At 33.4% G+C, this 13859-nt stretch overlaps 1 protein-coding gene across 6 annotated transcripts in view; it reads right to left on the reverse strand.

Moving 5' to 3' along the window:
- The window catches only part of TRPC1 (transient receptor potential cation channel subfamily C member 1), a 90265-nt gene that overhangs the window by 55475 nt on the left and 20931 nt on the right, over nucleotides 1-13859 (reverse strand). For 5 of the 6 annotated variants that reach the window (XM_011364447.2, XM_023533159.1, XM_023533162.1 and 2 more), the window contains one exon: nucleotides 6692-6894. In XM_011364447.2, coding sequence (XP_011362749.1) covers nucleotides 6692-6894 — 203 coding nt within the window. Of the gene's footprint in view, nucleotides 1-6691; nucleotides 6895-10856; nucleotides 10880-13859 lie in introns of those variants that run through there. The other variant, XM_023533164.1, reaches the window with a different exon arrangement.

Genomic DNA, 13859 nt, shown 5'->3' on the forward strand with positions numbered 1-13859 from the left:
GAGAGATTCAATGCTATTAAAATGGCAATTCTCCCCAAAGTGATTCATTCTCAAAAATCTAAGTAGACATTTTGGTAATCATTAATAACTATTAATAATTTTGTAATAATTAATAATAATTCATTATCTGATTAGTAAACTTACTATAAAATTATAATAATCAGGATAGAGTGATACACTGTAAGGATAGACTTACAGATCAATGGGATAGAACGGAGTCTAGAAATAAAACCATGCATATATGCTCAAATAATTTTCAAAGTTATAAAGATAATTCATTGGCGAAACAATAGTCTTTTCAACAAACGGTGCTGGAACAAATAATTGGATATTGAAAAAAACAGAAAAAGAACTTAGATCTTTATCTCACACATACACAAAATTTTACTCAAAATAGATTATAGACTTAAATGTAAATCCTACAATTGTAAAAATTCTAGAAAAAAAAGGAGAAAATCTTTGTGACTTTGGGTTAGACAAATATTTCATGAGTATGACATCAAAAACACATTCCACAAAAGAAAAAATTGATAAATTAGACCTTTTATTCTTCAAATGAAGAAAATGAAAATACATATCAAGGACTGGGAGAAATCATTTGTAAAACATATATCTGATAAAGGACTTGTCTCCAGAATATACAAAAAATATTTATAACTCGGTAATATTAAGACAACCTAATTTTAAAAATGGGCAAAAATTTAGATCTTAATCAAAGAAGATATATTAATAGCAAAAAATCACATGATAAGATCCAGCAAAAAATAGTGTAGATGATAGAGGTTCTGTTCTTCCCTCTGGAGACCAAATCAAAGTTGCAACAGAAACAAGGAGCAGCAGCAAGGAATATTCACCTGGAATCTAGATGAACAAGCCATACAAATAGGGAGAAATACAAGAAATCACCCTGAAACAGCAGAAGGTAGAACTGGGCGAGGACACAGGGCTGCCTGGTCTCAAGTGAGATGGAGGCTGCGGCAGCAGCAGAAGCCTCTTAAAGGGGCCACGTCCCTGAGCGGATTTTCGCAGTGATAGACCTGCTCACTCTGAGCACTGTGTTGTTTTGGCTGTGCGCAGGGGGCACCAGGGACTTACAGGGAGACATTGTTGGTGTGAGGGCCTAGGTGAGACTTGCTCTGTACAGAAGTGCTGGCAGCATCCACTGTTCCCTATTGAGCCCTCTCGCCTACCAGTGCACTGACACAGCACCGCCATAGCTCTGGTGTCATCAAGCTGGATAACACAGGTCGCTCCACCCAGAGGACTCCCTGAATCCCTGCCTTCCCCAACTCATGGCCCCATCCAAGCCACATCTAGGTACATCCTCAGCGAGTCAGGTGCTCCTTGCTGAGCAGCACCTAGACTCACACTAGAGGCAGTTGGCCTCGTTTTCTGGTGTGGCCTTTTGAGGCAATGATAAGCACAGCATCTGTGGATTGCTTGCTGAATCTTGACAGGTGGCCCCAGAGGGGTAGAGGCTTGGGCTAAATTTGGCCTGCAGCTGAATCCCTGTCAGGACTGTGCCACTGGACACCTACTTCACAAATCCACACTAATAAGACCAGAAGACTGAGGAGTTTTGCTTAGTACATAGAAATAGACACGGAAAGGCAGCCAAAATAGGAAGACAAAGAAGCAGAAACCATGTGAGAGAACAGAACAGAGATCCAGATATAATGGAGTCAAGTAATCTAAAAGATGTAGAGTTCAAAACACTGGTTTTAAAGATGCTCAATGAACTTTTGGGAAATGTAGAGAACTCCAACAAAGAGATAAAAATGGAGATGGAGATTATAAGAAGGAACCAGTCTGAAATAGAGAACACATTATCTAAGATGAGAAGTATATTAAATGGAAGAAACAAAGGAATAAACAAAGTGAATAAAGAAGAAGATCACATGCCCTATCTAGAGGACAGGAAAGCCAATCAGGACACTCAAACAGAATGGCAAGAAAAAAGAGGCCAAGACTATAAAGATGATTTAAGGAAGATATAGGGACACTATTAAGGCTCCAAATATTTGTCTGATTGGTGTAACTGAAGAAAATCAAGATGTTGAACAGCTGTTTGAAGAGATAACAATGGAAAACTTCCCTAAACTGGTAAAGGAAATGGAAGGCTCAGAGGATTCCAAAAACCAGGGATCCAAAGAGGCCCACACCAAGACACATCATAATTAAAATGCCGAAGATTAAATACAAAGAAAGATTATTAAAAACAGCAAGAGAAAAACAGATAGTTACCTATAAGGAAACAGTCATAAAGCTGGCAGCTGATTTTTCAAAAGAAACCATGCAGGACAGAAGGGCTTGGCACAAAATATTCGATAAGATGAAGACCCAGGATATACAACCAAGAATACTTTATCCTGCAAAGCTATCATTTAGAGTTGAAGGGCAGATAAAGAGCTTCCCAGACAAAAATAAGCTGAAAGAATTTATCACCACCAAGCCAGAATTACAGGAAATGTTGAAAAGACTTCTTAAGAAGAAAAAACATGTATCAAAACCAGGAATAAAGAATGGTAACAACCCTATTCCTATCAATAAGTACCTCAAATGGAAAAGAATTAAGTGCTCTAACTAAAGGAGTGGATGAATGGAAAGGAAAACAAGACCTTTACATGTTGCCTATAAGAGACTCCAGATTAAAAGACACACACAGACTAAAAGGAAGGGGATGGAAAAAGATATTGCTTTGATGGACCTAGAAGGTATTTAAGTCATACAGAGAAAGATAAACACTTTATGATTTCACTTATATGCGAAATCTAAGGAATAAAAAGAACTAATCAAAAACAGACTTACAAATATAGTGGACAATTTGGTGATGGACGGAAGGGAGCGGGGTTTGGGAGGCTAGGAGAATGGGCGAAGGGTTAAAGAAGTACAAATTAGTAGCTGATGGAAGGCCACAGGGATAGGGAGCATGGCATAGAGAATGCAGTTAGCATGAATACGTTGGCTAGGTGGAGGGTCAGGAGGAAGGGAGCAATTGGGGGGATTGTTTTATGAACTATATAGATATCTAACCAATGTACTGTATACTTGAAACTAATTAAATACATTTTTTTAAAAAAGCACATGATAAGATACTTGACATCATATGACATAAGTTTAATTAAATTCTAATTAAAACCACAATGAGATAATACTACACTTCTGCTAAAGTGTTTAAGATAAAAAAAGGTTAACATTGTGTTGATAAGTATGTTGAGAAATTAGAACCATCATACATCACTGGTGAGGATGTAAAATGTACCCTTTGGAAAACCAGTTTGGCAGTTACTTAAAAAGTTAGACATACACTTATCATACCAACCGGTAATCCCATTCCTGGGTATCTACCCAACAGAAATAAAAACATATGTCCACACAAAGACTTGTATATCAATGTTCACTGCCAAAAACTAGAAATAACTCAAATGTCCATCAACTAGTGAAAAGATAAACAAAACGCTAATCCTTACAATGGTATACTACTCAACAATTAAAAGGAATAAATCACTGAAATATGCAACAATATGGATGACCTTCAAAAAATTATGCTAAGTGAAAGAAGCTAGAGATATAAGTCAACATATTGTATGATTCTATTTATATGAAATGTCTAGTAAAGAAAAAACTGTAGACTACAGACAGAAAAAGATCTGTGGTTGACTTGGAGCTGGGGATGGGAGCAGGGATTGACCATAAATAGGCATGAGAAAACTTTTTCCAGTGATGAAAATGTTATAATACTAGATTATGGCGATGGTGTACAACTATATACATTTACTACAAATCATCAATTTCAATACTTTTTAAAAAGAAAATTTTTGAGGCCTGTGGAGTTATGTCATTTTATTCTACGTAACTCTCTGGGGTTTTGGTTTCATTCACACCAAGAAGAATATGGAAATATGCAATTACATATTCCCCAAAGTACTTTTAAAACAGTAATTTCAAATGGTCCAACCTAAATATTTGAAAAATCATAAGAAGAATTGGAGTAGATGAGGCAAGATTAGTAACAACTGAGTAAAATGAAATATGAGAAGAAACTTGAATGCAATTTGCACAGACAGAAATTGGGAGAGGGAATTTCTAATTTCAACATGTAACTGAGAGACATTGAAGAAACTAGTTTCCAACTTAACACTGCAGTTAAGAGTCACGTTTCTAAGTCACGTTTCAGTGAGAATATTAGCAACTAAGGAGCAGATGTAGAACATCAAACTAATTGTGGTTAGTTAGCTCTATAGAGGGGAGGAGAATAAGGATTGATCGAGAAACTTCCAATCAAAATTAAAGTTAGAATTTTCACGAGGATTTAAAGATTTATTGACACATTGCTTGTATAACTAAAATACTTCTTATTAAAAGAATTCCACATTCCTAAGATTACTTTTGCTTCATAGTTCACTGATTTTTCTCAATGCCAACATCCTACTCTCTTGATAGATACCTAGCTAGGTTTTACAAATTCAATTGTTTCAGGGGTGGAGTAATAATATGAGTAAAGCTGAGTCTACATGGGTTTACAAGCATTCAAATTCAAAATTATGAGAACATATTTCAGATTAAACAAAGCACTTCTGCAAATTAAATTTAACTGGCAGTTCATTACTTTGCTATCTCTCTCGTTAGCATTTTTTAACTTTTTTAAAACTTTGTCTTCCTTTGAAAGATAATAAAGATTTCAAATCTTCCCTAAAGTTACCTGAAATTTCATAACACATCAAATTAAACCATAAAACTGGCAGCTGATTTCTCTAAAGAAACTATGCAGGACAGAAGGGCTTGGCAAAAAAATATTCGATAGGATGAAGACCCAGCATCTACAACCAAGAATACGTTACCCAGCAAAGCTATCATTTAGAGTTGATAAAAATTAAAGCATAGGAATTCTATTATTAAAAATGTCTTTCTAAACTCAATGGTCCACTATCCTTCCCTAACTCATTTAAGATTATTGCCTCTAGACCTTACCATCACCTAGAACTACACCACCTCTGAAATTTAAAAATCAGTATCTTATAAGTACAGATTGCCTTGCTTCTTTATTGCCAGTACATTGGCTCTTCAACTTCATCAAAACATTTCCCCCCACCTCTTTTTACTCATTTTGTTAGCCTCCTTTCTTCTGCAGGTCTACTTAGCAATTCCTGAAAATGACTTTAGTCCGGGCCCTTTGACATTTATTATAACTGTTCTCTCAAACATCAATAACAAACTCTCAAACTCTTCCACAAATATACCAAACCATTCGCAGTTCCCCAAATAAACTAAAATCACATACTGTACTTTCTGCATAAAATGCCTTTCACCTTTTACTTCTAACAAACTTAAAGACTGAGCTCAAGCTATAGCTCCTCTAAAAGCTTTCAGAACGAGTTTTTTTCCTACCTCAAACCAAGCCAGGTAAAGTGTTCTTTCCAGCCCCGCCCCCCATATGTCAGCAACATCAACTACAAACATATTTAACAAGCATACTATTTGGAAAATATTTATATTTAATATTAATAAAGGATTTTTAAAACTAGAGGAAGCCTTAAAGATCATTTCTTCTTGTCATTTTATAGACTAGTCATTTTAAAACTAAAAGGGTAAATGATAGCCATAGCTATCAACTAGATCTTATCACAGAGAAACAGAGATCTCATTGTAAAACAGACTTGAAAATGGAAAAAATTTCCAGTTCGAACTCTGCAAATAAACATTACATTGGTTCCCAGGAGATTTTCCCAATTTATGGATTTGTGACTGTCAGTCCACTAAAGAACTGCTCTTAAGGTGAGAAAGCAGTGAGGGTAGATGGTTTGCAGCTTTAAAGCTAATTTTATATATTATGCGACAATACTCAACTAAAAAACAGTTTGTCAACAAGCTGCCTGGGACTTCTAGACCACATTTTCCATAGTGAATATTACACTTGATATTATTTCAACTATATTTGATTACTCTCTCTATATAGTAATATATATGTTATGTATGTTATAGTAATATATCTAGTAATATATATCTATATTTGATTACTATATATAGTTATAATTATATGGAGAGAAGGAGACAGAGACACAGGGAGACAGAGAAAAAAAGAGACAGAGAGACAGGCATGGGTGCTTATACTGAAAATTAGAATCTCAAGTCTGGTCCAGAACCATACACCTTATATAACACATGAGATTTTGCTCAATCTGTCCAAGATGAGATACTTTCTCATTTATTCACTCCTCAGTTTTTCAGCTGGGGAGAACAGGAAGAGAAATAGATTTTAATATTGTGTAAGAGGGGAGGTAAGAGGCATAACAGGTTGAATATTTAATGAGACAAAACAATTTTTATTTTCTTATACATAAGATAGGAAGTAGCATCTCCACCCCTTCCACTACTTAAAAATTCTCTTAGATTAATAAACTCTGTTTCTAAAAAGCAAATAGTGCCCCCACCCCCCACCAGCAGGAGTATGAGATAAACCTTATTCATAATTTGAAAGATTTTCCTAATTATTCATAATTTAATAAATATTTCTAAAAAATGCAGAACTCATTGCATTAAGCAAAGGGGCTAGAAGTTTGGCTTTCATAAGTCATCCTAATACCATAGTTTTTAAAAGCTACATAGTAAGAACAACAATTAAAAAAGAAACTTCATTGACATACATTTTGCTGCATCAAACGTCTATTTATCAAAATCTTAATTTTCTAACCTGGAATGTCGGAGGCTGTCTTTTTTGTTTTTTGCGGAACACAACGTACATTCACAGCCAACTGCATGGGGCTTGGGTAGAGATACATCCTGTTTTAACAGCATTGTAAGAATTTCATAGTTGTTACGATGAGCAGCTAAAATGACAGGTGCAATGTCCATAGTTGTTGAATACTCAGGATTCTGAATCCGCTCCATTAGTTTCTGGAAAATATTTATATGTTTGAAGTTATTTGTGATTTCAAAAGAACATATTTATCTGAAGAATAAATTGAAACAAATTGGAAGGCACAAAGACCATAAGAACTAGGAATAGGATAAACATTTTACCATGATGAAATTTTTTTGAAACCTCAAAATTTAACTTTAATTAATATATGCAATATAATCATGACAAACAAAATGCTCAATAAAAAACACTCATACAACTAAAATTCTGTTTTCCTAACAAAGAAGTCAGGATGTCTAGAGAAATATATTAGGAAAAAGTGTTTAATTTTCACAAGATTATGGAAACATGCATGACAAGGACAAAGAACAAAAATTTTGGAAACACAATATAACGGTGAAAAAGAAACGTTAAAAATAGGCAGAGCATAAATGCATGAGAAAATCTTTAAAAATTTCTCCTCCATGGCAAACCTTGTCACATTGATAGCAATGAAGCTACTTCAAAGGAATAAGTAAATAGGAAGCACTCATTATTTTGTATAATTCTCTATATATTCCCAGTCATAACCTATAATACCTCCTGTTACAAATACACAAAAGCACTAATAATCATAGTTACCACTTAATGAATCCTGAACTGTTAGACACTTTACATTTATCATCTCATTTAATCCCCGCAATAATCTGCAAAATTAAGCATTATAATCCCCATGAAGAAACTGAGGCTCAGAGAAGTTAATGTGCCTGAGGTATACAACAGGGTGGCAAAGTGCAGATCAGAACTCAGATTTGTATTACTCCAGAGCCTGAGCCCCTTTCACTGCATGGGCTCATGGGACTGGTGATGGCATGACACGAAGAAAAAAACATTAACAAATAAAGAACCAAGGTTAAATAAAAACATTGACTATTTTATGACTATTGCATATTCTTTCCACTACTTCTCACTTTTTCACAGAGGTTTTCCTGAGTTTTTTGATTCCACAGAATAAGCTGATCAAGTTCACAGGTTTTTTGTAATTTTATTAACATTGTAAAAGTAGTGCGCACATTAAAAAAATCTGAAGAATATAGAAAAGCAGAAAGAAGAAAAAGAATACTCATATTCCTACTACTCAAAAACCATTTTACAGTATTTCTCTCTGAACCTTTCTCCACACACCCCCTTTTAAGGACATCTTTGGCATAAATAATTTCACACCAATGATGAAAAACAATGGTTTCTAATATTTTGAAGGTCAAGGACACTTTTAATGATCCCATAAAGCTATAGTCCAGAATCTTCCAGAAATAAATTCATGTAAAGAATTTTGCATGCAATTTAAGGGAGTTCATAGACCAACCTACATATTCAGGATATTTTATTTTTGCAAATTTAAATAACAATACTACAAATGTCTTTATGAACACAACTTTTTTGAAATTTAGGATTAACTAATTAACATAGAACCCCTGAAGTGGAATTATAGATCAAAAGGCCATGATCTATACAGTTTTGAAGCTCTTGATACATATAAAGTCCTTTAACAGCTTATATTACCAATAATATAGGAATGTACCCATTTCACTCCTAAGTTTTACTCACCAGAACTAGGCATGATCACTCGCAATTTATGAGTGAAAAAAACTATCACGAAGTATTGATTTATTTTCCTTTGAGTACTGGTAAGTTTTACTATCTTCTGACATACTTATCTTCCCACCTTTTATAATTTATATACTTTCTATTTATTTTTTGGGAATTTGAAATTAATAAATTTATTTTAAAATTATAAAAACATTGAAAAATTCACCCTTTCCCCCTTATTACTGGTTATAAAAAGGAGATAATTGTATTCAATCCCTATGAGAAAACGGTCCTAAATTTTTCCTATGAAACATACTTAACTATATGAGAAACACTATTGGAAGTAGATAAAAGTCCATAATTTCATCGTTCATAATATAATCTACATACTATCAAAAAAACAACCTGCATTTGAAAGTCAAAATTTATCAAAAGACAATTTTGATAAGCCAAGAATACAGAATGAATTCACTGAAATGGTAAAAAAAAAAAAAAAGTATATAAAATATTTGACATTGCCTGTCTAGAAGTAATGGGGCTGTTAAAATATGATCTTGCTGTCACTGGAAGTATTCAAAGGCTTTTTTGCCAGAAATAAAGTAGAAAGTGTTATTTCACTGAGTAGGTGAAGACGGCCATGGCCTTATAAACCAAGATTCAACTAGTAGTGGTAATGGCGATGAAATAATATCAGCAGTTGCTCCAATACCTTGGCTGGCATACCCCACCCTCCTCATCAATAAAGTAAATGGGTTAAAAGGCTAGAAGGTGGAATAGATATACCAAAATATAATAGTGACTGCAAGATAGATGACAGAAAATTGAACGAGATTGTAAATATTTCTGGTCTTCTGGACAGGGGCTACATTTTTTGCCCTTTTTCCTCTATACCTGTTGGTTTCTCACCACCACTTAAACTAGTTGGTACTATCCTCTGAAGAAAGTCATGCTTACACACTTTTACATGGTCTAAATTTGAGTAAAATATTTCAGTTAATACATTATAAAGTATGCAATTTAGCAGAGTTTCTCATCATTCTCAGATAATGGCAGATAATCTGCAACCAATTTAGAATTCTTTATTAAAACAATATTTTTTTTCTGAGCAAAGCCAGTCTACATTCCCAGCAGTTATTTAAACTGCTTGTTTCACTGCATCCTCACCAGTAATGCTATAAGTTAAAAGTGTTGATATACAACAAAAATCTCATTTTTAAAGTAGAATTTATCTGATTACTAATGATCATCTTCCTAATTACAAAAGAAAGAAAGAAAAATAAAAAGAGTAAGAAAAAAATATCCTTAATTTGGCAATGAGATGACTGCTGTTAGGTAACATTTTTCTACATTTCCATACAGTTCCTTTTCTATGCATATTTTTAATCTTGGATCATATTATATGTAGTTTACTATTCTCAGTTTTTTCATTTCCTGTATCATATTTTTCCATGTTCCTAAATATCCTTTTAAAAATATCACTTTTACATATATGCAACTATTTCTATTTCTAATCTTCCATTTTGAGATGTTTAGATTGTGTTACATAGTTTTTCTTTGCCACAAATAAGATTACAATTAACATTTTTATCCACATTTCTGACCACTGCCTTGATAAGATTGTAGGTGAGAAAGCACTAAGTTAAAGAATATGAACATTTTTCTTGTTTATGACACACCCTGCCAAAGTGCTTTCCAAAATACCCTCCCAAGCAACGGCTTATGAAACTGTACTATTTAGCCCTCTGCCATCAGTGATTATCATTTTTTAAAAATCTTTGCTAATTTCATAATAAAAAATTAGTATCTTGTATTTGATGTCAGTAAGGTTTAGTATTTTGTATTTTCTTTTCTAAGTTTTTCTCATGTCCTTTTCTGATTTTAATGTGTTTATCAGTTTGTCTAATATTAAGATTATGAATTTGTGATATATACCGAAAGTATCTTTTGCCAGTTATCCAGATACTTTCTAAATTCTGCCTGATGTCTGAACTCCAGAAATTTAAATTCTCTACAGCCAAAGCCTGTGCAAGTGTGATTTTTTTCTATTGCTTTTATGTTTAGAAAGTCCTTCCACTCCCAATCAATTAGATATTCACCTACATTTTCTTCCAGTTTTATGGTTTCATTGTTTATAAATTTGATTCTTAAATCCATGTGGAAACTACTTTGTATTTTCAACTTACTCTGCAGAATATTACAAACTTAAAATACTGGTCCACATTGACAAAATTATGCAAATACCACTAATTTAAAAAAAAGGCTTCCTGAAAGCAATATTATTCTACTTACTTTAAAGCAATATTTTTACCAAGTTAAAAAAAAATCGATTTAAGACAAAATAAATTTGGAGGAAGAAAAAAATGGCAATGGGGCAGGAGATCTATTTTGGTTTAAAAATCCAAATTAATAAACATTTAAGAGTACTAACTACTATAGTTGGTCTTGATGATCATTTTGGTCGATGATTAAGTAGTATATCAACAGCTCCCACTACTTCAGAGTCGATTGCCACCAAAAGTGCATCTGTGGACTTTAAAAAAAAAGGTTTAAAATGAAAATGGAGGATAAAAAGGTGAACTATTTAGTTTTACTAATTCATAAATAAAACTTTTTAAAAAATTTAAACTGTATAATATACGATAATAGTGAATTTTCAAAAATTTAGACTGTCTAAACAGCACATTTGTTTGCCTTAGCAGTGCTTCTGTGTACCACAACACACACATTTCTTCCCAAGTTTCACTGTATAAGCTCATAAAATAATGAATGTTTGATAGAAGGGTTTGTATTAATGGAATAGTGCTGATTATGCACTATTTAAAGCTGAAAAATTCTTTCAAGATCTTTACTCTTGAACTTTGGACCAAAAGAATCTTAACATTCCAAATCTATAAAAGAAATTGCAAAGAACTATTACTACAGGTAAATGATTGTGTTCAGTCTAATAAAAATGATCATCAACACAACCATGAGGATAGAGAACAATGGAAAATATGTAAAAAGAGGGGGGAGTCCTCTGTTCTTATCTTGAAAACATACATGGCAGACTGAAATGGTATAAGTTTGACATTAATATCAGCAATTTATCAAGTAAAAACCACAAAGAACTAGGCTACCAATGTCCCAAGACAGGAGGGAGAAGTGACTTCATAGTTTTACTCCCAAACTATAGCTCACTTTGAAGCTTCAACTTTGACAGGAGAGAAAGTAAACAGAAGCTGAGGAGATGGGGACTTTCCACTCTCTGTGACAGTCTACATTCGAGTCTGTTATAACACCTGGCAACCATGACATCAGGTTTGGGGGTTGTTTTTCTCTTCTTTTTTTTTTAAAGGAAAACCATGAAGGCAGAAGGGAAACATAGGGATAAATAATGATTTAATCTAAGAAAATGCCCTGATTATTTTCAATCTGTACATTTTCTATTTAAACTATCGACTATTTAAATCAACATCTCTCTTAAAAATGAAACTATAACAGATCTTTAATATTCTTCATAGCTAAAAAAAATAAAAGTTTCATCCACTTTATCTAAATGTCAAAAAATAGGACTAAAAATGATAGACTTTATCTACATGTCTAAAAATAGGACTAAGCATCCCCTAAAAAGGGTTGGGGGTTATGTTCAACCATTAGGAAGTGCCTATGTATTTTCACAGAAAAAATTCTCCACCTTGATGGGAAATTTAATTTGTTATTTTATTACTTAAAACTTTTAGGGTTCATTGGGCTGTAGCCCATTCTTTAAAGTTGAGCATTATTATTCTGCTTTGCAAAAATTTCTGTTAGTTTTTTATTGTATTTGGTCAGGTGAAGAAAACAAACCAAAAGAACCATGTGTTCATTACTACTTAACATTTCATTTATGATTTTAAACTTTAACCTATAAAACTAAATATAGAAATGCTACTCAATACACCAGGAAACTTGAACCACCTGAAATATAGCCATGGGTCCAGCTGAAAAATTTTCCAAAAAACCATATTGAGCCATCAGAAACTAACTTCATGGGCATTATTTCACAGAAGGAACTGCCTTAACCACACTGATTTAAAGTTATCTATAAGTAACAGATGTCTAGTTTTCCCAATGAAACTCCTGAAGAGTTTCAGGTCTTTACTGAATAAAAGAACAGCTAGATTAAAACCAACGAAGCAGGGAGAAAGGGAAAAAAAATTGGTAAAAGTTGATCATTGAAAAGAAAAGATATCAGTATGGCAAAATCAGTATCAATGCATAGCAGATTAAAGCCATTTAACATAAGAACAAATGTATCAGTAGTTTGACTATATGAAGCAAAGTAAAATGATTACATTCTTAATGATTCCCACTTGCGGTGGTAAAGTTAAATTATATTCAAATACACTACGAAAGAATAAAAAAAAAGATTCATGTTAAATCTTTCAATTCTTAAGAGGATAAGCTTCAGGTATGAAAATACTTATGTAAAAAAGTCATGTAAATAAGGAGTTATCATGGACTTACCCTGAACAAATGGTATGTTACTTGATAAATCAAAGGCATTTCTGAAAAGGATGTTTTATATTATTTAAAAAATATCTATAGGTATCCAAAATGTCATTAGTTTTGCTTCCCAATGTCTCACAGATATCTGACCATTCCTTATTAAAATTTACTCAATTATACACTATTAATGAGCTTGCTATCTTCCTTACCTCAGAATTTTCAACAATTTCCATACTCTTTCCTCTAAGCTCAGAGTAAGAAGCTCCTTATTTCCTTTCTGAAGTTAAATATTCCACCTTGGTATTCTAGTTGATGACTTTCTATCTTCTATAGAAACTTGATCCTTCATTTGCAGATATACCAGTCCTAGCCCCCACCTCCCAAAACAAGAAATAACTTCCTTACTCGTAACTAGATTTGATCCTCTCTTTCTCTTACCACTCAAGTTTTCTTCTTCCTTTGTCAAACTTCTAAAATCCATGCGTATCATTTTCTCTAATACTACTGATTGAGTTTCAAATTCCAATGGCCTTCCCTACCTCCTCATTTTCCTTGATATCTAAGCAACTTAACAAAACTCTTTCTTTGGTTTTTCACAATGCTGCACTATCCTAATTCCTTCAATGAAACACTTTCCTTTGAATGCTCTTCATTAATGTAAATGCTCCTTGAGAAAGAATTGGCACCAGTTGTTTGCTCTTCTCTGTGATTTCACGAACTCTCACTATATCAGTGATCATCCCCAAGTCCATGACTGCTGTATCGCTCCAGCCTGACCTCTCCCTAGAGATGTAATCTTCATCTGTAACTGTCCATTGGAGACTACCTGATATCTCCAAAATAAATGAAGCTAAAATCAGAATTCACATTTCTCTGCACCAAGCTTGACTCCTTCCTTTTCATCTTTCTTCCTCCCAGTCACCCATGTTTGAGATTTGCGAATCATCTTTCTCAATTCTCTCCT

This window comes from Pteropus vampyrus, unplaced genomic scaffold (assembly GCF_000151845.1).
Source record: "Pteropus vampyrus isolate Shadow unplaced genomic scaffold, Pvam_2.0 Scaffold97, whole genome shotgun sequence".
Taxonomy (NCBI): domain Eukaryota; kingdom Metazoa; phylum Chordata; class Mammalia; order Chiroptera; family Pteropodidae; genus Pteropus; species Pteropus vampyrus.